This window comes from Euprymna scolopes, chromosome 39, assembly GCF_053919585.1.
Source record: "Euprymna scolopes isolate OS-2025 chromosome 39, ASM5391958v1, whole genome shotgun sequence".
NCBI classification, from domain to species: domain Eukaryota; kingdom Metazoa; phylum Mollusca; class Cephalopoda; order Sepiida; family Sepiolidae; genus Euprymna; species Euprymna scolopes.
The window spans coordinates 58,107,936-58,132,754 of NC_136520.1; the positions used below are offsets into that span (position 1 = coordinate 58,107,936).

A 24,819-nucleotide genomic window follows, 5' to 3' on the forward strand; every position below is an offset into this window, starting at 1 on the left:
ATTAGTTTAAAAAGTTTTTACTCATGAATTTATTGAACATGAAACTTTCATCAGCGTCGGTTTTAACATCAGTCTCACATGTTGGCGTGTGTTGGACAGCTTTAAGAAATTGACTTTCAAATAAGTTATGATTCTGATGAATGTGTATTTTTGAGATGAGGTTTGATAATAAATTTTTGTATTATTTGGACTATTATTCTCATCTTGATTGTTTTTTTTTCAATGTTTTGGCTGATGTCGGATTACTACAACTAATACAAATTCAATCTAATTTAACATTATAAGCGTCGTCGTCTTCGCCTCCAATTAGGATTCTAGATAAATCTTTACCTCAAATATATTAAACTTATACCCGAACTCTTTATCCACATGAGCACTATAGAGTACAGTATATCACTCTATACTCTTAAGCATGGAAATATTTGTATTATTCATTTAACGTACATAGTATGCCTCCAAAAAGTGTTTGCTATACATAAGGGGAGAGAACTTAGTAATATTGCTTTCGTATTTTCCTTCTCAAACCATCAAACTGGATGTTATTTGTGAATAGTGTAAAAATGTTTGTTTTTTTTGTTTTTTGCTTTCCCAACGAAAATAATTTATAATTCTCATCTCAAATATATACATTCATCATATCAAAAAAACGGAATAGACCCAGATTTTATATAAAAAAAAAAAAGCAATAGACCTGGCGCTATTTGTGTTTTGAATTTCTAAAAAACAAAAACAAACATTTTTCACTATTCACCAATAACATCCAGTTTTAATACACCTGAAGATGATCGGAGGTTACATCGGCGGAAACAAACAAAGACGAGAATAATAATCCAAATAATAGAAAAAATAATTTATGATTTTTGTCTATGCCTTCTTTCAAGTGTCGTTACTTTGCCCCATGTTTCTATTTCAGTACCTTCTTCAGTTCCGAAATGTGTATTATCGGCCACACCTGCTCACCCTTCCCAGTCAGTATTACAAAATATTCCAGGAGTATCGGGACAAGGTGTGCATCATGTGCAGTACGACGCCGAAGGATCCAGCCATTTGCCTTGTGTGTTCCCACTTCCTCTGCTTTAGAGAGTCCTGCTGCCAACAAGAATTGGTCAACGAATGCGTTCAGGTAAGAGAGATGTATGCATGCAGGTATTGTCGTACTGTTTTTTTGTCCTCGTGGTTGTATGTGAGGCCTGTCTATAGATGCATTATGTTCTAGGATTCCTTTTTTTTTTTTTTTTTTTTTTTACGGTAATGGCTCCAGACAAGGCATGAAGCCACTTAATGTAAAGAGCTTAAAAAATATGCTACTACTTCAAGGTCTAAAACCAACCAATGATGAAAGTGAAATGAATAGATTCTGACCTAGAAAAAAGCAATTCTTTCCCCTTTGTCAGAAACGGTACTCAAAGAACGTGAGGACTGAAGGACAAAATAAGAGAAGCAAGAGTTAGGAGTCTGTCGAAAGTAAACCCAAGCTCCACTTTCTACTCCTATTCTGTTGAACCATGTTCAGCATCTCCTCGGGATGACCTGCCATGGAACCTGTTTATTTACTACATTACATATATAGTGGGACACTGTAGGATTCCATAATACGAAGGTCTTTCCAAAAGTAAAGTCTCCTACTTTTTAAATTCAAAAAAACCAAAACATTGAAGAACTACGAAGGCAGGAGTGGTACCATCAAAAACTAGCAGCCTTTTGTGCTCCGGAATTTATTTTTCTACATAGTCACCACCATTTTCTATGCACTTTTGAGGCCTCACTTGTAAAAGTCCAGAGCGTGCTTTGCTACTAACATCTCTGTCGCTACTCTGAAATCTACAAACCCATCTCCTAACTGTGCTGATATCAACTGCATCGGTTTCATTGGTGAATGTTGATCAGTTCATTTTTTTTTTTTCTGCCTAGAGGAATTCGATGACACATCTCTGCTTCTGACACCCGTCCATGACAGGGGTTGCTTTCTTAGAGTCTCACACTGTCAATATCTGCAACAGAGAGGTGAAACATTCAGGTCATGAATGCATAAGTTCAGTTTTCATAACAATGAAATTTACAATACCCTCTGATCCATTTGGGCAGAATAAAAAAATAGGAGGCATTACTTTTTAAGGATTACTCTGGTTGCCCTCTTAGGGGGAGCATTATAGGGGTAAGATTGCCTCCAGATCATTCATCCGTTCATTTGTTCGCACTTTTCTCAATAACCATGCCTTGCACAAATATTAGTTGGTTGGTTGTTTTTGTTTTACGGCATATCAACCTTTTTCAGATTATTTAATGCCGAATCTAGTTATTTTGGGGAACGATTTTTAATGGAGTATATTATTTTTTTTTAAAGTCAGATTCTATTTAACCCGTTAGTTGGGACCCTACCAGGTACTACCACTCCCGGTCAGAGTGGACCTGGGAGCAATGGCAATTAAAGGGTGGCTCCACACTCCCCAAAGCCCGCAAGGTGGGGCCTCACCATCGGATATAATTTTAGGTCATATCCAGGACCACAAATATTAGTCATGGTGAAAGTAAATTTTTCACTTGTGGAGGGGGACCCCGCATGCTCGTCTTGTTCAGCGTATTACTGCTAATGTTTGCTTCCTCTGTTTCTATTCCAGCATTCAATATCTTGTGGTGCCGGAACCGGTGTATTTTTGCTTGTCAACTCCAGCACTGTGGTTGTTATCCGAGGACTGAGAGCAGCACTGTGGGGTTCTGTTTATTTGGATAAGCATGGTGAAGAAGACGCAGAACTCAGGTTTGGATCTTTGTATTCTTTCTCTCCTGTGTGTAAGGTACTAGAAAGTAAAATGGGTGCAGCTACACTATAATAGCGAAATTCAAAATTTCTTATATTTAATTTCAAGACAAACCAATGGTCTCTACTTAATTGCCATATTACAGTAATGAACATATCAAAAAAAAAAAAAAAACTACTAAAAATGATAATGTAGAAAAAAAAAAATTATTAAAGAAAACATTTTTTTTATGAAAATTAGCAAAAATAAAATGTTTGGTTAAAAAAAAAAAAAACACTGGGGAGTTCCAAAGGGAGATAAATAGTGTGCCACTGTTGCCAATCTATCTATACTCCTATAAATTCGTTTTTCTTTTGTGAGTATTGATATTCATATTAAAAACTCTCTTTTCTATTTATTTAAAAAGAAAATACAATTTTCTTATGCATTCACAAGCAAAAGATCTAGCTAATTTGCATATTCTTTTAAACATTCAATTTAATTAATTCCCTATTAGTTGCTTTGGTTTTCTAATGGGATAATCATCTTTACTTAACTATTACGTGTAATTATGTTCATGCAGATATTCTACATGATTTATACTTGCATAATATTTGCGTAAAAAGTTTACAGTAAACACAAAATTGTTTCCATATATATTTATGTATGTTTTTTTAATCTATCTCTATATATCTTTATATATATATAGATATATGTGAAAGTGTTTGTGTGTCTGTGTACATTTCCCTACACAATAACTCTGTCAATTTTAAGCCTACAGATTCAAAATTTGATATACAGGGTACTGAGATTTGGGAAAATCGATGTGATCGGTTTTCATCCAGAAATTTAGCCGTTAAGGGGTCAAAGTTCAACGATCTGACCTTTGAGAACTCCTCCGACAATTTTGGGTCTAAACACTTGAAATTTTAGATATAGGTTCCTTGGACATGGATCTAACTTAATAACTTGATTTGAGCCCAAAACAAATGTTAAGAGGTCATAATAGGGGTCAAAGTTTAAAAAATTGACCGCTTTTTTTTTTCTTTTTTTTTTTTTTTTCTCAACGTACACCTCCAAACACCCGTGCAACTGAAATGCTAGTCATTTAATAAATTGTGCAGTTTACCTTGTTTTTAGCATAACTGAGTTACTTCCTTTGTCATATCACGTCTTCCTAAAGAAATATGGTGAAAGGTTTTTATAGTGAAAGATTACAAACTCGTGTTTTTCTTTTTTTGAATAATGCAGTAATATTTAAGAACTTCTGCTACACCAATTAAGTAGATATTATTGTTTTTAGGTGAACTTGACACAAAAGGTATTATTTCTTTCTTTAATCAATTTTTTTGTTTTCTGAATTTCGCTACTGTAGTGTAGTTGGCCTGTAATAGTTTTGTCAAAAAAAAAAAAAAAACTGCTTCCACAAGAAGTGCGGTGGAATTACTGGTAGGTTGAAAGAGGATGATCAATTTGTGTCCATGGAAGTTAAAGACGGAGATGGATGAGAACGATAATAAAATAATAAGTAAACAAAAAAAAATGGAATAAATAACCCTGTTTAAATTTTTAAACTTTTTAAAATCGAGTGGTGGTGGTGGGGGGGGTTGACAGCGAACATGATGGAAAAAAAAGGGAAAATAAAGAACGATTAAACAAAACAAAATGGAATAACCTTGTTCAAATATTTAAACTTTAAAAAATCAAAAAAATGTCATACGTCGGCGCAAACGTGCAACCTTAAGATAACAATGCTGTCACTATAACCACTGGTCTACAATCGCATCAGCGAAGTAACATCATTTATTTTTCTATTTAAACTAATTTTATTTATTTTTTTTTTTTTTTTTTGACAGGGAAGTCACTACTTATCAAGGCCCAGAGGCCACTCAAGGATAAGGGTTATTGCGTGTACAGTAATCAATGGGACAGTATCGTAGTAATCGTTAGTAATGGAAATCTAATAAAGTGTCTTACTTAAGGGAGCGGTTTATCAGGAATTTGTTTATGTTGGACTTGAAGACATCTAAGAAAGAAGCTGTGTTCATGGAATCTACGTTTTGATTTAGGCACAGATAAAGAGTGGGGAAAATTTTTGACAGTGGTTTCAGGTAGATGGGTGTTTTTTGTGAAAGATTGGCGAGGGGGGGGGGCCAGAGATTGGAGTTCGGACGAGCACTTGCCATGGAAATAATGATAATTCAAGAAATAACGTTTTTTCATGCATGCGTGTTTAGCTAAATTGTCATGAAGGAACAATTTTTTGCTACCCTCCCTCATTAGAAATGCAAGTTCCTAAATTCGACTAAAGTTCCCAAGTTCAAGAAGATGCACCTGTCGAAGAACAGTGGTTATAATCGGCCGTAATGTGAGAATGACACCTAACATGAGAATAGTCATCCGAACAATCTAACTAACATCATAAGTTCCTTTCTCCACATTAAAAAACGACTCTGGTGTCTAACTCTGCCCTCATGGGGAGGCATTGTAAATAAGAACATCATAAAGATTGATAGATTAAGGTAATAGGCGCCTTTTGACTAGGAGCAAAGTGTAGCATCTGTTCTGATGCTGAACTTTACCTTTTCCGGCCTCAATCAGTGGGTGAGAAATCTTTCTAGATTGAGGCAATTTTTATTTTTGTTCCTATCCAGAGCACGCCTTTTTGAGGGAGCTGGGTTTTCCCCACATGTAAAACCGACCTTGTGCCTAACCCTGCCCTCGTGGGGAGGCAAGTAAATAGGAACATCATAAGGATTGAAAAATATACAATAATTATACAAATAAAATGATAGCTAGTGCTTACTTTTAATAATTTTTTTTTTTTTTTAAGTTTTATTTTATAAGAAACAAGCCTGGTTGCGCAGGTGTTTGGAGGCGTGTATTGAGCAAAAAAAAAAAAAGTTGTAGTAGGCAGGCAGGCTCGAACCTGTGACGCAAAGGCGAAAAAGAAAGCGGAGGTGTGTGTAAGGGTGTTGGTTACAAAAAAAAAAAAAAAAAAAAAAACAGGAAAACTTGCGAGTGCAAAAAAAAAAAAAAAGTGGCAGTAGGCAGGCAGGCTCAAACCCGTACCGCAAAGGAGGAAAAGAAAGTAAAAAAAAAAAAAAAGTGACGTTTTTGCTGTTGCGCCCATCGCCAAATCGGAAGTGACGTAGGTTTAAAAAGAGGCAATGACTTCCAAAAAAATCGACCGCTCCTTGTAGAAAAGTGCCCAGTTGAAGGTGAAAGGATTAATGATTTTGGCCAATTTTTCGATATTTGTCATCTGAAGGGTCGGGCTTTAAAATGATACCAATCTCGTGAAAATCCGTCACCTCTGTCGAAAGTTTTTGCAAGTCATACATACATACATACATTTAAACAGACAGGTGAAATTTATATTAAAGATGTTTATGAAATTATAAAAATAAGTTTTGTTTTTTTTTCATTTTAAAAATAAGTCTTTTATTTGAATTTATATAATAAAAATGTTTATAAGAATGAAATTATTGAAATCGAAATAACAAAATTTCAAAAATCATAAAAAAAAAAAAATTCAATATATAATATTCTAAAAATAGTTTTTCAAAATTTTCTTGAAATGTTTTTCAATAATTCTTTAAAAAAAAATCAAATAAAACTAATTTCAATAATTCTTAATTAAAATAAGACAGAAAAAACTTTTCAATGATTATGAAATAAAATAAAGAATGATCAGAAAAATCTAATTAAAAAAAAACTTTTTATTTTAAAAAAGTACATACACAAGGGAGATGTAGACGTGAGAGGAAAAAAAGCAAAGGAATAGATTTGCCTTGTCACCGCTTCTGTCAACATTACACTGGAAGTTTAGGAAGTATATTAGCTGACTATAACCAATCGTTTTTTTTTGTTTTGTTTTCTTTTCTTTGTTTTGTTTTTTTTAAGGCTTTACCTCTGTGTTTGACTTTCCGATTTGAAACTGTAGATTATCCATATTCTATTTTTCTTATATTTACTCTGAATTGCTTTTGCACGTGTCTTTTTGACTTTCTGATGAACGGAGAGTTTGTAGTAAGCAACCTCCATTAACCTGTTTTTATTTCTGACGCTTAGAAACACGTGTCAAAGTTATCTTGTTTTAAAACTCTAATTAAATCATATAATCTTGAATTTAATACTACATTAATCATCTATGTATCCATTTGGATTCTTCCGTGTCCCATCAGTGACTTTTCACAGGTTTTCCACCCGCATGAAGAATTGGCTTTATATCGGTTTTCCTTCCCTGAGAGGAGTTGTCCTATGATAAGATGAAGATGAGATGGTCGCCCGAATAATCTAACTAACATCATAAGATTGTAAGATTTTAATTAAAAAAATATATTTTCTTATTCCAGGCGAGGAAAACCATTGTATTTGAGTGAAGAACGCTACCGGTTATTGGAGCAGCAGTGGCTCACCCATAACTTTGACCACGCCTGTAAACAATGGATGTGGCATAAGAACAGTTTATGACACCCCCACTCCTCACCACTACTACCCCCCCCCCACTTCTTTCTTTTTTGCTGTTGGTGTTGATCTTTTGTCATCTACAAAAAAATGCAGAGGAATCTCAACGAGAATGGAGGGAGGTTAATTATGAAAAAAAACACGGATCATTTGATACTTTTTTTAAGACTTTCTTTTCTTTTAAGATTACACTTTCCCTCTTTGATCCCCAACTTTTTTTTTTTTTTTTCATCTTTGACAACTTTATATATTTTTGCAAGATAAATTGAAATGCTGTGATGATCCTATTTGAGTCTATTGCACAAAGTTTTTCATTGTCTGTTCAATAATTATTCCTACCCACACTTTATTGAATCATTACATATTAGAAAGAAAGATTCATGTATGTAAGTTTATGCAAGTTTCAAAACATTCATCCAAGATTGGCATTTTCTGACGAGAAGCATTTATGCTTGGAATGGACTAAGTAAAAGGACTGATTAGTTTTTGCCTTGTGCCAACCTTGAATAATTTAAATTTCGAAACTTGGATAAACTTGACTATATGAGTTTTCTTTTCTGAAATTTGATTTAAATGTTTTATTTATTTATTTTACATAGTTGGCCCACTAAATAAATTCATGAGAATCTAATGAAAGAGGACGCTACTTCTCGGCGTTTAAGGTTACAAAAAAAAAATCTGTATTTATATATTTTTTTTCGTCTAAAAATATTTTTTAACTAGTATATTTCTCTAAGCCTGTCTGTTCTATTTTTTATTGAAAACTACTGGTCTGATCTGACTGAAATTTTTTATGGATTTTATAAGGTGCAGTGAATTAAGTATTATGGTATCTGTTCAAGATGGGGATTAGTATTTAATATAAAAATGAACCCAAATTTAACTATTTTTCCACCATCAATTTAACATAACGCATTCAATTTAAGCCATAACTTTTGCCCGTTTTTAATGGGCTGAAAAGTCTAGTTTATATATATATATAGAGAGAGAGAGAGATATATATTTATAATAAAGTTTTATTTATACAAACATTCGGTACTTGTACAGTTTAATCAAGACATTAAAAAATGAAAATATCGAAAAAAGGTTATATTCTACGTATCCGTTTTGAACTGAAGATCTCCGAAAAAAAATTTCACTTAATTTGATCGAGTAGTTTTTTTGTTTTGTTTTTTTTTACAGCGGAAAAACACGTTTTTATGACAGCACGTTGAAGGTAGACATCTTCGAATTTTTGATTGGATTTTTAGAACGCGCCACAGGGAGATAACTCTGTTTAAAGTGCTGAAAGACACTCCCTCCCCATCTTTAATACTAGGTTTTCTTCCTAAAAATCAAACCCTTTGCTCGGTATCATAACAAATTGTTGTTTTTTTTACTGTAAAAAAAAAAAAAAACAATGAAATTAAGTGAAATTTTTTTCGGAGAACTTCATTCCATAACGGATATGTACAATTTAAACTTTTTTTTTTTTTTTTTTTTTTTTTTTTTAGATATTTTCATTTTTTAATGTCTTGATTAAACTGTGCAAGTACCAAACCTTCAAAAACTTTCATATTATTTAGCTTCTTCAGGCTACTGTTCTCATCTTGAATGTTATTTGCACAACGTTTCACTCGATGCAACCTTTGACCTTCTTCTGGTGTATCTTGTTGAACTCGAGGAATCTGATTCCTAAGTTTGACTTAAGAATGTCAAAGATTACACCCACTGAAACATGCAAATCACACTCAAGATGAGAACAGTAATCCGAAGAGTCCAAATAATACGAATAATCAATCCTCATCTCAAAAATTCAGAACCGTAATTCAGGAACATGTTTCTGTCAAAGCTTTAAAAAGATATCAACCCTGCTTAGGATGGAAAAAAAAAATGTCTGTTCTGTGTTTTCATATTGGAGAAATGAAGCAAAATTTCAACGTGGAAGGGTGTATGTGACTAGATTAAAAAAAAAAGTTATTTTGGATATGTTGCTCAAGCTTTTTTTCATATTCCACTTAAAACATCGTCAGTTGAAGGTTAGGGTTAGGTTATAACTTTATAACTTTAACTGTCTGCATCTCTAAATTTAAGGTCTGATGCAGTTTCCATGACAACATGCCTTGGGAGGAGGAGAAATACATCTTTTGTAAAAAAAAAAATAAATAAATAAATAAAAAAGCAATCACACAAGCAAGAAACATACACACATTTATAGTGTTTGCATAGCAATACACCAATCAAGAAAAGTAAGGTAAATTAAGTCATTAGCTAATAGAATGCTGAACCATGAAAATAAAATAGTAAACCAGAAAAATAGCATATAAAATTCTAATAACAAAAACTTGTGGAAATTCCACAGTAGTTAAAAAATTTTTAAACACCTTATAAATAAAATGAATAAAAAATAAAATCAATAACGAATTTAAAACAATTTTTTTAGCAAATTTTTTTTAACCTTTTAAAGCTAAAAGGATTGATTTAAAAATTTACCCCCCCCCTTTTTTTTTTTTTTTTTTTTAATGAAAATTCAACAAATTTTTTTTTTCCGAATAATTTTTTATATAAATTATAAAGGAACAGATGTCAATTAACTTGAACATTTTCTTTAATTAAAAAAAAAAAAAAAACTTAGTATCCTTTTTAATTATAAAATAAAAAAGGCAATTTGAAATTGTAAACAGACAGCCATGTTCTTTGCTATTTTTTTTTTTTTTTTTTTTTTTGGAAAATTTTTGGCAAGGAAATGGTTTTAATGACTTAACTGATAAAGAGCGACTATAAAGGGAGATAATTCGTTTCTAGTTATTTGCGATGATGGTGTTGTTTTTGTGACACTGGACGTACGGGCAAGTAAATTGATATTTAGATAATAATTATTATAAGAACAAATAAATTTTTCAGTAATTCTTCTCTTCATCAGAGACAGTTGTTTCATATTATTAAAATTATTACCTTTTTTATTTAGTAAAGATTTTTTTTTTTTTTTTTTTTTAATACATTTGTAGTTAAGAAAAAGTCTTATTAAGAACTTTAATGGCAAAAGGTAATAATATTTATATTACTAATATAAACAATAGTTTTTGATTGAAAGGAAGTTGGTTCTTCTGTAGGAGATGCCTCCTTTTACTTTTTTTTCTCGCTCACATGCCCCTATTTCGAATTCATAGTTTTTTTTAGGTTTAGCCTATTTCAAACTGATATCAATTATTGCGCAATAAAAATAATTAAATTAAAACAAAAATAATTTTTTATTTAAAATTATTTAATCAAGTAAAAATTTCAGTTTTTTACTTGATTACGAAATTTGAAAAGCTATTCCAGTAAAATATGATACTTAACAATTTAACGAACAAAAACTGAATTTAACTCAAAAATTACTGTGTAATAATTTATATTAGTTTGAAATAGGTTAAGCATTTAAAAAACAAAACAAAAAAAAAAAAAATGTTAATGACCATTTTGGTAGAAAAAAAAAAAAAGTCTATCGGCCTGCTGCTATGAATTCAGAATAGGGACATATAAGCGAGAAAAAGTGGAAGTAATTTAGGGAGACATCTCCTACAGGAGAACTACGAAATTTTTAGATAAAGACAAAATGAAAATATTTACATTGTATATATGGTTTCTGATGTCTAGCGTGACATCAAAGAGGAAGGAAAAAACCATGTGGCGGAGGGAGAGACTTTTAAGCATGTTGACATAGTAAGCATTTTTTTTTGTTTTTTTTAATTTTTTTTTTATTGAACCATGTCGTGTCACAACAGGAACTTTTAAACAAGATGCAAAACTCATTCATCCTCTAAACTTTTAACAAGATTTTCGGATGACCGTATGCAGTGGAACAAATTATAAACATAACAGTTGGTTATTGCTACAGACTAAGAAACTGTTGATAACCCCAAAGGGAAAAGCAGGAATGCAACCATATTGTCCCTAGCTTGGAAAATACATGTCAGGTGGTTTGGTGTAAAAACTACCAATAATAAATGCCTTTTCTTTCAGCTGAAAAAAAACAAAAAAAAAAAAACTTGTCAGATTTCTTTCTGTTGTTTCTTTGCGAGACTTTCATGCACAACATTGGGTTCGTGTTAAAATGCAACGACTACATTACAATTAGCTTCATCTGTGACATCAATAAGTTCGGGTCAGCAGCAAAAATGTTATGGATTGGGGGTGCAGAAGATGTCAAGGTTTTCAAGGATGGATAATTTTTCCACAATGATTTTGAGTTCATGCTTGTTGGATTCTGTGTTAGCATATCGAGACTTTCAAGTTTCAGCACCTATCAGTTTGTCCGAAGAAGGCGGTTGACAAGTAGAATAAAGTTTTCTCTCATTAAAGCATATCAAAGTTTGTTTTTTAACTGAAGATCTTTGTCAACCTTGAATACGATGTTTTTCCAGGCCCTGGTTATGGTATTTGTCCTGCCTTACGGTGTCATTTATAATGTTATTTGATTATATACATGTGTATTATATATACTGTACTGTATTTTGTTACTAATTTTTAATGCCATATCCTGGGGTTCTACTGTATTAAAACAAATAGCGCGTTAATTTGGTGCTTATGCAGAAAACTTAAGACCTGGCAGAGATAAGTTAGTTTTGAAGTCAGTTTCTAAAAAACGTCCAACACATGTCAGCATATAAAACGGACGTTAAACTAAATGTGATAATGATGATAGTTTCAAGCTTTTCACACCTACCTGTTTGTTTGAAGAAGGCATAGTAGAATAAAGTCTTCCCTCATTTGAAGCATATGACAAACCCGACAGGCAATTAATTCCCACCCCCACGCAGTAGAGATCCCTAGATGTAAAAGATCTTTCTACTCCAGTAGTTTCTTCCCCAGAACCACTAGACTCTGGAATTCCATTCCAGGTCCCTGCTTCCTCAACTGTTCTGACATGCAGAAGTTCAAGTGTAACGTGAACTGACATCTTGCTGCCCAAATCCCAACATAGTGCCCTAGTAGTTGCTGCCCCTGACAGTAGCCCCCTACACCAAAGTGGCAATGTGCCTTGTTTGGGGTGAAAATGTAATAAAAATTAAAAAAAAATCTTTCATATTATTTTTTTTAAACTTAAGATCATTGTGGAAGAATTATCCAACCTTAAAAACCTTGGAATCTTCTGTACCCCCATCCACGTCATCCTTTGTCATTGACATGATGTGTTGTGTAGTTTATCCTCTTTCACACACACACACACACACACACACACAGTGGTTTCATAAAACTAATTTAAGAAAACCACTCCATTCCCCCCTTCTTCCCGGAGCAAATCCAGCCAATCACTTATGGAGATTTGTCCCCATATACATTTTAATCAAACTTGCTGTATAATAATCTATATATTAATACCATTATACTTTTAATGTATGTATGTGTGTCATGGTTTCCAGATTATAAATTATTCGATCAGGAGATCCTATTTATTAAAAAGAGGATAGAAGGGGATAACATACAACGAACATTACATTGTTAGTATACAGATATGCTAATTTAATGTTCGTCGTATGTTATCACATATCCTACTTTTAATAAATAGGGTCAATGTAAAAAAAAAAAAAAAAAGTCATGTCGCTTTTGGGCCATATGTGGAACTAAAATATACCTTCTTGTCCTTTGTCTAAATATGGTATAATGATATTGTAGGGTTTCTGTTCACGCCGGGTGCACATACAATGGAAATATGTCACGGACTCCTATAAAGATATTGGAGATAAACCGTTATAACCAGATATATTCTGATACTACATTAACCAGATTAATTAGATAAATACTTTCACAGTTTTAACAAATGGACTACAATAATATCACGAGGTCTCCATTCACGCTGAACGTCCACAGAACGTCCAGTAGCAATATATTGCATATGAAAGATGCTGCTGTGGAATTTCCACAGGTCCCGCTAGTTATATAATAAATATTCTATGTCTCATAAAAGTAGTTGAGCACACTGGGCATTTTTATTCTCACATAAAAAAACGACTACCATCAATAATTTTTTTTTTTTTTTTTTTTTAACGTGGTTCTGGATTTTTAGATGAGAATTTATTTGTATAATTTGAATTCTCCAGATTACTGTTCTCATCTTGAGTTAATTTTTCCGTCAAACTCGGGAATCTGCATGGAACTTCAAATGGAACCCTTTATTTAATCCACGAGGGTAGCATGCTCTTGTTCCATCAGCCATAACTGGGTAGAAATCCTAAGTAATTAGTAGGGCTATGACAACAGCATATTCTTTTCATTGTTTTGACTCTCGAGTATATATCCGACACAATTAGACACAGTTAATCAACAGAGAACCACATCACTCTATATAAAAGGATACACACTCGAAAGTCAAAACAATGAAAAGAATATGCTGTTGTCTTAGCCCTAGTAATTAGCAATTGTAATTTGAGTGTCGCCTGCAGTGAGGATTGAACCTTCAACCTCCAGAAGTGTAACTTTTACAACTGAATTTTACCAAGTTTTGAAGCACTAATTGTATAAAATAAATTTTTTTTTTTAAATTTTTTTTTTTTTTTGCATAAAAGAAAAAAATAATTTTTTATACAAAATAGTTTGTACAACCAAACGTAGTTTTCTTTTGTGACTTTAATTTTACATTTAAAAAATAACAAACTTGAAATTTGATATATAGGATATTCAGACTTGTGGAAGACTTTTTAATCTGGTTTCATCCAGAAAAAAATGGCTACTAAGGGGTCAAAATTAAAAAATTGGTACGTGGGAGTCATCGGATTTTTAACTGTTTGCTAACTGTTTTACGAATGCACATGCATGAATAGTCCATATTTCAGATTACTTATGTTAAGAATAAGTAGTTTGAAAGCACTCTTTAAAGATCACGTCAAGCTGGTCTAATGGTTATCGTACTTGACTTGCTGTCTTTAGGTTTTGGTTTTGATCTCAGCTCGAGTATTTTCTGTTTTTTCACTTAGAACTGAACTGTTTAGAAAAAACAATACTAGCATGCACATCTCGGTTTCTTTCCTTTTTTTTAACGTTACATTTAATACTGGGTAACGCCAGATACATTTGCTAGTATATATATATTTGTACAGACTTTGCTACACTGGCCTGATAATGTTTCAATCTGTAGTTATTAATAACTAAGATCACTTCAGGCAAAAAAAAAAAAAAATCTTTCTTTAGATGTTATATATATATATATATATATATATACACTGAACTCATGCATAACAATATTTTTGTCTGAGCAATTCATTCACAACCACAATGTTTATTGCCTCCTCAAATTTGAAAAAGAACTTTTTTTTTTTTTTTAAACTTTAATTTTTCTGAATATGACGCCATTTTCATGAAATTAACTACTTCATAAAAAGCACTCTTTCTCTTCCCCCTTAAAAAACAAATATCCCTCCCCGCTAAAATCTATAGAGACTTACCTCCATTTTTTTTTTTTTTTTTTTTTTAAGCTATTCATGCTATGCTTTACAACCTTGATATTTTTTAATCCAAACCTGTTGTAAATGTTTTTTTTTTTTGTTTTAAATCTAAATAAAACTTTTTTTTTCTTTTACATATAATAAACTTAAACTTTTTTTACATTTTAAATACCTCCCATGCCCTATTAAAAGTGTTAAGTATATCTACAAAATATTTTGTTGAACTTTGTAGTTAACTTTGTTCAATAACTTAAGAATATAAGGTCAGATAATATAACATCTAAAATTTCATTAAAACTTTTCTCTTTTTTTTTAATTTAATGACAGCTTCAATTTTAATTGGCTGAAAGTAAGATGGTTATCTATTAACCCTCCCCCAAATGCTTTTCTCCTTTGCCTTAAACACCATTTTAACACATCTATTTCTTGTAAAAGAAAAAAAAACTTATTTTTCTTTTCTAAACTTGGTGACTTGCGTTTAAACAAGTGATGTTGAAAAAAAAAAAGAAAAAAAAAAAGAAAGTTACCCCCCCCTCAAAAAGTCTGTGATGCTTTTTTTTTTTTTTTTTTTTTTTTTTCTCCTCCCCAATTTTTAGATGACTGCTATCATCATATCTATATTTCTCTGTCTATCTGTTCCTATTTTTCTCTGTAACTACTAAGCTAATCTAGCTGAAATTTTGTATGGACCTTTGTTATAAGATGCAGACTAAGTATTCAGGGGGTCTTCTCTCCCCCCCCCTCCAATAAAAGCAAGGCGTATTGCCATTTGGAACGTATGGGGCTACTATTTGGGATTGTGTTCAGCAGAAAGATGTTTGTTCACATTACATTTAAACTTCTGCATGTTAGTATAATCAGGGAAGCTGGAAATGGGGGAGGGAATTCCAAAGTCTAGCAATCCTAGGAAAAACTATTAGAGTAGAAAAATTTTCAGCATGTCGGGACCTCAACAGTGAAACTGCATTTCAGGGGTATATATTCAAGGGGGCACAAGAGGGGGTTAATAGGAATTAGTCGCCACAATACCACATTTGGACATAAAGCGCTTATTCTAAATGAATGCTCTGTAACTTTTACCTGTTTTTAATGAGCTAAAATCCTAATGTTGGAAATCAAAAATTAAAGTCCATCACTGCAATCGCTAACGATTTGTTCCATCGTCTTTCTGGGATTTCCATAAGAGCAGTTGGTTATTCCTGTCCCCAGCTGTGGAGATTGCTGGCTGTACTTCCAATCTTTGCTTTTGTTCAGTTCAGGGTCACTTGGTCATTTCTCGGGGGAGCCATTCTATGTGGGCGATGTTCTTGGATAGCTTTGTTCTAATCATTCCATCTGTCAATGCGGTAAGCTTGGTGATCATGCAGGGTCATGGTTTTTGGTTTTAATGTGCCTCTTAATTGTTCATCGCCAAATAGGGAGATGATTTTTCATCGGTTTCCTGTTTGTATTTTTGGATTCTTGCATCACTTTAGATATCTGGGGAGATGCCATGTCAGCCAATCCATACAGTGCTGGTAGTGGGGTTGATCAGTGTTTGTTTAGTCGATTGATTCAGCATGGACTACAGAAACAAACTATTGCACAACAAGAATTGATTTAACTAAGATGATGTTTTAATGGCAATCATGAATCATCTACCACTTGGTGCAGATTGCAAACCCACATGACTTTTTTTTTTTTTTTCTTTTTTTCCATTCCTTTCTATTCAGAGCAAATTGGTTAATGGACGCCCATCTGTTGAGAGACGTCCAATCCAAAACATTTTCTCTCCATCTTCTCCTTGGCTTTCCTCTGCCTCAAAGTAACATTTTGATAGGCCAGTGGTTGATCGTTTGACATGGCCAAAAAGTTTAAGAGTTTTACTTTTAATTTTATCAAATAGAGGGGTTAGGGAAGTAGTTTGACGGAGGGTGGATATTTTTTTTTTTTTCTCGATCAGTCAATGTCCCGTGATGAAACTCATTACATGATTTTGAAACACCTCAATGGCAGACATCTTAAATTAAAAAACTTTTTAGTTATTTTGAACTTTTCAGCTTTTTTTTTTTTACTCTCCTTATTCCTTTGCTTCTTTTGATCTACAAATTTTTGACAACAACATCTCTTCTGATTTTAAACTTTGTATTGTATGCAATCCTTGATGAAAGCAACAGCACTTGTTAACTGATTTTATTGTGTGACATATTTGACCAATGGAAACTTTATCTGTAAATAAATATATTAAAATATATTCAGATTTTTTTATTCATTTATTTATTATATTTTTTTATTAACTTACATTTTCTGCGATAAAATAATTCAAATGTACCAGCAAGGTGCAACAAGCCATGCAAAAAAAAAAAAATTGGGGAAGATATTTACAACCGAAATGTTTCTCCAACTTCAAACCTGGTTACGGTAAGTCATTGGTCCTTATGAAGATCTTGCTACAATCAGGAAGCACAAACTAAAACGGTTCAGCCATGTAACAAGAAGAGAAAGGCTTGCCAAGACAGTGCTCCAGGGAACAGCCAGAGGAGGAAGAAAGAAGAGATGGGAAGATAGCATCACAGTATGGACAGGATTGAAATTGAGCAAGGTGGTCAAACATGCGGAGGACAGGGAAGGATAGAGAGGACTGGTTGACAGGTCGTCTGTAGTGCACCAATGGCAGCCACCAGAGAAAGTGAAGATGAAGGATAGTAAGCATTGTTGCAACCTTATATCTTCTGATGTCTGAGCAACTCAAGATTTGGCAATAAGATGGAAAAGTCCTCGAAACAGATTGAATGGTTTGGAATTCTTAGGACGAGTGATAATACGGACAACCATTCGCTTGCCTGTTTCTCACCTGACTACAACTTGGATGTCTTCAAGTCCAACATAAACAAACTCCTGACAAACCGCCCCCCCTTAAGTAAGATACTCTATCTAAACACCCAGTACTAATGATTACTACAATACTATCTCATTGATTACTGTACACGCAATAACCCTTATTCCTGAGTGGCCTTTGGGTCTTGATAAGTGGTGAACCCCACGTAAAAAAAAAAAAAAAAAAAAAAAAAAAAATGTACATTCTCGCAACATTTCTGATCTTTTTATCTATTAAATAAATCTCCCGATAAAAACTTTTGTCCTCCATATCATAACATAGACATGGTATCGTAAGAAAGAGCGATCTCTCAGACAAATATCGACAAATTAAAAAAAAAAAAAAAAATGTACATTCTCGCAACATTTCTGATCTTTTTATCTATTAAATAAATCTCCCGATGAAAACTTTTATCCTCCATATCATAACATGGACATGGTATCGTAAGAAAGAGCGATCTCTCAGACAAATATCGACAAATTAAAAAAAAAAAAAAAAAAAAAAAAAAATGTACATTCTCGCAACATTTCTGATCTTTTTATCTATTAAATAAATCTCCCGATGAAAACTTTTATCCTCCATATCATAACATGGACATGGTATCGTAAGAAAGAGCGATCTCTCAGACAAATATCGACAAATTAAAAAAAAAAAAAGATCACTTATTTCATGTAGAAATGTCATTTTATTTGAAGGGAGGGTTATGTAAAAACCTTTGCTACGACGCTGCATCTTAAACATGCATGCGTAAACGAGTTCCCAATTTTTTTTTTTTTTTTTTATAAATAAATTTGCAATGTGATAACTAGGGCTATGACAACAGCATATTCTTTTCATTACTTTGACTCTCGAGTATATATCTGACACGGTTAATCAACCGAGAACCACATCACTCTCTATAAAAGGATATAAGATCTCAACGGATACATACTCAAAAGTCAAAACAATGAAAAGAATATGCTGTTGTCCTAGCCCTAGTGATAATGTCGTTAGAATCTTAGTCCAATGAAGCGCGCTCACTTACGATCTTATGTTATGGGGGTAGTAGGCTCTCGTTCTGTCAGCCATAACTGGATAGAGGTCCTAAGTAATTCGCAATTGTATTTTTTGGTTGGCCACACTGAGGATTGAACCTTCAATCTTTAGGAAGATACCACTTTTACAATTGATTTTTCAAAGTACTCTAACCACTGCGCCACGGGTCCTCATGGACAATTCTAAAATTTTAGAGCCTTAAACCTATTTTTTTTTTAATTTTTTTATTTTTTATTTCTAGTTGTAAATATCACTATTCATTAACAATTATTATTACTTATTTATTTATATATACATGAGAGAGAGAATCATTTTTACTGATGACTGTATATATTATCTATTATTGTGGGTGACTGAAAAATACAATTGCGAATGACTTAGGACCTCTATCTAGTCATGGCTGACAGAACAAGAGCATGCTACCCCATGTGAAGTAAATAAGGGGTTCTGTTGGAAATTCTGTCCAAATTCCTGAGTTCGACAAGATACACCTGAAGAAGGCCGGAGTTTACATCGACCGAAATGTGAAAAATCACTCAAGATGAGAACAGCAGTCCAATGAATAATACATACAACCAATCCTCATCTAAAAAATTCGGGTACGTCATACTAAATACGTTTCTTAATTTTGGAGATGAGGATTGCTTATATGTATTATTCATTGGAATCCTATTCTCATCTTGAGTGTGATTTTCACGTTTTGCTCGATAAAACCAACCTTCTTCAGGTGTATCTTGTCAAACTTGAGAATGTGTCTGTTGAACCTGGGAATTTGGACGGAATTTCCAGCGGAACCTTTTATTTACTTCACGGGGATAGCGTGCTCTTGTTCCATCAGCCATGACTAGATAGAGGTCCTAAGTAATTCTCAAATGTATTTTTCGGTCGCCCTCACAGAGGATTGAACCTTCAACCTTCAGGAGAATATCACTTTTACAACTGATTTTTCCCAGTACTCTAACCACTGCGCCACAGGTCCTTGCGGACAATTCTAGCACAAAATTTAGGAGCCTTAAAACTATTTTTATTTCTCGTTGTAAACTAGTATTTCAGCCCGGCGTTGCCCAGATATTTGAAAGTGTATGCTGAGAAAAAAAAAAAAAGTTGTAGGAGGAAGGCAGGCTAGAACCTGTACCGCGAAGGAGGAAAAGAACGGGCAAAAAACGTGATGTCTTTGCTGTTACAACCACCACCAAACCGGAAGTGACGTAGATTTAAATTAAGGCTAGACAATCGAAAAGAGGGGATGACTTACAACAATATCAGCAAAAAAAAACGACCATTCCCTGTAGAAAAGGGTCCAGTTGAAGGTGAAGAAATTAATGTTTTTAGCCAATTTTCCGGTATTTGTCGTCTGAAGGGTCCAGCTTCAAAACGATACTGATCTTGTGAAAATCCGTCGCCTCTGTCGAAAGTTTTAGGCAAACATGCATACATACATTTATATATTATTGGCTCAAATTTTCGACGTAAACCAATTAAAAAGCTTGCCCTATCTCTGAATACTCTTTATGTAAAATTTCAAATGTTTAGACCAGAAATTGTCTGAGTAATTTGGTAGAGACCGCAGTGGTCAGTTTTTTTTAACTATGACTCCTTAACATTTATTGTTTTGGGCTCAAATCAAGTTACTAAGTTAGATCCATGTCCAAGGAACCTATATCTAAAATTTCAAATGTTTAGACCCAAAATTGGCGGAGGAGTTTGGTAGAGTTCTCAAAGGTCAAATTGTTGAATTTTGACTCTTTAACAGCCAAATTTCTGTCCGAAAACCAATTACAAAGATTTTCCCAAATCTCAGTACCCTGTATATCAAATTTCGAGTCTGTAGACTGAAAATTGACAGAGTTATTGGGTAGGGAAACATACACAGAAAGACACACAGACATTTTCACAGATATAGAGATATCACTATTTATTGCTATATATTAATGTATATCTCTATACTTATTACTTGTATATATATATATTTTTTTTTTTTACATAGGCATCACCACTTATCCTCGAGTGGCCTCTGGGCCTTGATAAGGGTTGAAGAGTGTACAGTAGAAATTGGACAATATAGTAACCGTTAGTAATGGAGATTCGGTAAATTTGTTAACATATGGAACGGCTCATCAAAAACTTGTTTACGTTAGACTTGAAGACAACCATATTGTAGTCAGCTGGAAAGCAGAAAAACAGAAGACAATTCCATAGGCGTGCAGTTCTAAGAAAGAAGCTTTGCTCATGGAATCTACATTTAGGTTTAGGCACAGATAAAGAGTGGGGGAAATTACTATATATTATATATAGATATGTTATCTATTGTTTATAATTACTGGTTTCCATATCGTATTGAATTCTATACTAGGTCTACTCGGCAGTTGGTTATTCCCCAGCATATGTGCTGCTTCTTTCAGTCGTCCTATTCTCCACTGTTCCTCTCTGTCTATAATTTTTACTTCGTCCCATAATGGTAGATGGTTTCACTTTTCCTTCCAGATATGGTCATCTATATCTGATTTTTTCCGTCTCTCCACGTAGTATGGCTTTAGATGTTCTTCTAACCATACTTTCAATGGACGACACATCTCACCTTTGTATAGTTTTCCGCATTTACATGGTATTTCATATACACAGTTATTAGTCATGATTTTCTGTAGGGGGCTTGACTCTCACAAACTTTTTCCAGAGAGTTGAATCACTCCTAAATACTGTCCTGATGTCTTATGGATTACATATTCGTTGAAGTTTTTCAGACAAGCCCTTCATATATAGTATACAAACTGTGATGAGTTTCTGAATGGTGTCTTCTTGTGTTTGGTCCAGATTTCTTGGAGCTGATGTCATGCTCTTTGGATAGTTGTTTCGGTAGAGGTTTTCTCTTAAACTGTCCATCTCCTCTTGATATGCACTGATGTTACTACATATTGCTTTTGCTCGGTGGTGTAAGCAACGGATGATTCCTTTCTTTACATTATATGGATGGTGGCAGTTGTAGTTTAGATACTGTCCAGTGAAAGTTGGCTTTCGGTATACAGATGACATAAACCCCTGACCTGTGCAAGTTATCAGCACATCTAAGAACAGTAATTTATTGTTATTTTCTTTTTCCATCGTGAACTGTAAAATCACATGTTAAATGTGCAGATATTTTCTCAAACGTAAAAATATGGCAGAGATTCATCGCAGGATTAAGAACATAACTTCAACCAAAATTCAACCTCTGTCCCATCGCCGAAATATTGTATCTTTGTGTCTATTTTACGAGTATTTTAATGGAATGTGCTCTGATGAACTCAAAGCACCTGTTCCCCCTTCGACATAACCTGACAAGCAGCAAAATCCCACCCCTACACTGTAGAGATCCTTAGATGCCAGAAAACCTTATATTCTACTAGTTTCTTTCTTGGAACTGTCACATCTTGGCATTCCCTTTCGGGTCCTTGCTTCCTTGACTGTACCAGCATGCATAAGTTCAAGAATAATGCGAACAGAAATATTTATTGCTAAACACCTTACATAGTATTCTTGTAAATTTGGTTCCCAATAATAGCCCCTTACGTTAAAGTCGTACTGTGCCTTGTTTGAGATGAATTACCTATTAAAAAAAAAAAAATGTATAACTCGTATTCACGAAGAAAAGTTTTTAAATTTATTTTTTTTATTAAAACATGGTTACAAATTTGACATCTCTTATAACAAACGACTTTCTAACTAAGTAGAGCAAAAATCTGGACTAAACACTATAATTACAAACAAATGAAAAACAAATTAATCACAATATCTTTCTTTTTTTTTTTTTTTGCATTTTCACCCCAAACAGGGCACAGTGCCACTTTGGTGTAGAGGGCTACTATCAGGGACATAATTTGCAGGGATACTATATAGGGAGTTGAGCAGCAAGATATCTGTTCACATTACACTTGAACTTCTGCATGCCAGAAGCAGAAACCCAGAATGGAATTCCAAAGTCTAGCAGTTCTGGGGAAGAAACTATTAGAGTAGAAGGCTTTCTTACATCTAGGGATCTGTGTAGGGGTGGGATTTTGCTGCTTGTCGAGTTTGTCGGGTATTTTTATGTCGAGGAGATACAAGGGCTGGTAGTTCATCAGAGCATCCAGCATTGAAATACTTGAAAAACAGGCAGAAGGATACAACATTTTGTCAATAGCACAGTCATTAAAACTTCAAACACATCATAATCAAATTCTCTGCCTAGTTTTAATGTTATACACTTTATTTCACACACTTTAAAATCTGCCCTCCTGTCACTAGACTTTTAATGTCAACCACAACATACTTTTACGCTTGTTGGTCGCCATTAAAAGGAAAATGTCGAAGCAGAGTTACTATCTTTAAAAGCATATCTGAGAAAATTGACCAAGTTCCATCAGCATATCCTTCAGCTAACATTCACGTATGTGGAGACTTCAATGTTCACAATGTGGAATGGTTGACCCACTCAAACAAGACCGATGATGAGGGGAGATTCTGTCATGATTTCTCCATTGCTTATGACCTCACTCAGATTGTTCACGAACCCACCCGTGAGCCCGACAATGACTGCCAGTATGCAAGTCTCCTAGATCTTTTTCTCACAACTTGCCCTGAACTATGTTCAGTTTCTGTTCTGTCTCCTCTTGGATCTTCCGACCACTCAGTTGTATCAATTAAGATAAAAATGAAATGTAATAAGTCCTCAGACGTACCTCTCCATCGTACAGTATATCGATACACTATGGCTGACTAGGATAGTTTCCGTACATTTATATCGGATCTTCCTCTGCGTTCCATGTTTAAAAAGGATGTCGTCTATAGTATCAGACCTGAGAGAATGGTTAATTGTAGGTATAGACAATTTCATACACCCGAAAAAGTTCCAGCAAAAACCTAACAGCCAGCCATGGTTTTCTCCAGAATGTGCTGCTGCTATTGTGCACAGAAATCACTTTTTCCACTGCTTCCAACGTAATAGATGTATGGAAACTAAAGCCGCTTTCAGGACTGCCAGCAACCATTGTAAGAAAGTAATAAAGAACGCAAGAGAGTTGTATGCTCAGTTCATCAAGTCTAAAGTAGCTGAGCAGCGGCTTGGTTCCCACCAGTTTTGGCAAATTGCAAACAGAATCCTGAACAGAAGCGTGTGCTCTATCCCAACTATCATCAATGGACCTGAGTTAATCTCGTCAGCATCAGACAAAGTCAAACTCTTCGCCAAGAACTTTGCAGCCAATTCTACCCTTTGCGACCAAGGCCGCCAACCCCCAATATTTCCTCCTGTATCAGAAAACACACTATGTGATATACAAATATCTGTATGTGATGTTGCCAAGCTAATCAAAAACCTTGATTCCAGTACAGCAACCGGCCCTGACGGTATTCCAATTATAGTACTCAAAAAACTTCAACCAGAACTAGCACCCATACTTACAAAACTGTTTAAACATTGTCTTAAGGAGAAGTGCTTCCCATCACCCTGGAAAATCTCATCAGTATGTCCTGTATTTTAAGAATTCAGGTGATCGTTCATCCCCCTCTCAGTACAGGCCAATAAGTCTCCTGTGCATCATGAGTAAGTTGCTGGAATCTGTGTTAAATACAGAAGTAATCAACCATCTCAGCAAAAATAACCTTAGTGACACAATATGGTTTCCGTTCTGCTAGATCTACAGTTATATCTCATAGGATTAGCAAATCTCTCGACGGAGGCCACATTTCTAGGGCAATTGCTCTTGACATATCTTAGGCCTTTGATAAGGTATGGCATAAAGGTTTACTTCATAAGATCTCTAGCTATGGTATAGCTGGAAATGTCTTCTCAATTATTAAATCATTTCTTTCTGATAGGTTCATAAGAGTAGTAGTTGATGGGCAAAAATCAGAAGCTCACAGTATAAATGCTGGAGTCCCTCAGGGGTCCATCCTGGGCCTAACTCTTTTCCTGATCTACATTAATGATCTTCCAAATCACATCCTTACATCATTCGTAGACATTTATGCTGATGACACTACCATCTATGGTAGCACATCTAAGACAGTAAACAACCAAGTTCTCTCCGATTCTCTCTCCTCTGTTCTTGATCACGTTGTACAATGGGGAAAGGAGTGGCTGGTTACTTTAATGCATTTAAGACCAAGCTTCTCTCTTTACATCATCAACGTTCTGATCCCCATCTGGCATCAATTAAAATGAATGGCTCTCGTCTTGGGGAGGCCTCAAGTTTTGACAGGCTTCTGGGCTTGACCTTTACTCCTGATCTTAAATGGAACACGTACATCAAATCTGTTGCCAAGGCCGCTGGAAGAATGGTGGGATCCTTCTATCGATCCA

The 24,819-nt window shown here is 34.1% G+C and overlaps 1 protein-coding gene across 2 annotated transcripts in view; it reads left to right on the forward strand.

Annotated features, from left to right (window-relative positions):
- LOC145263788 (E3 ubiquitin-protein ligase UBR3-like) overlaps positions 1-7,495 on the forward strand; it is a 181,947-nt gene extending 174,452 nt beyond the window's left edge. For both annotated transcript variants that reach the window (XM_080120843.1, XM_080120844.1), the window contains exons 35-37: positions 914-1,123; positions 2,619-2,758; positions 7,097-7,495. In XM_080120843.1, coding sequence (XP_079976969.1) covers positions 914-1,123; positions 2,619-2,758; positions 7,097-7,214 — 468 coding nt within the window. In that variant the 3' untranslated portion in view covers positions 7,215-7,495. The remainder of the gene's footprint in view (positions 1-913; positions 1,124-2,618; positions 2,759-7,096) is intronic.
- Positions 7,496-24,819: the final 17,324 nt, after the last annotated feature.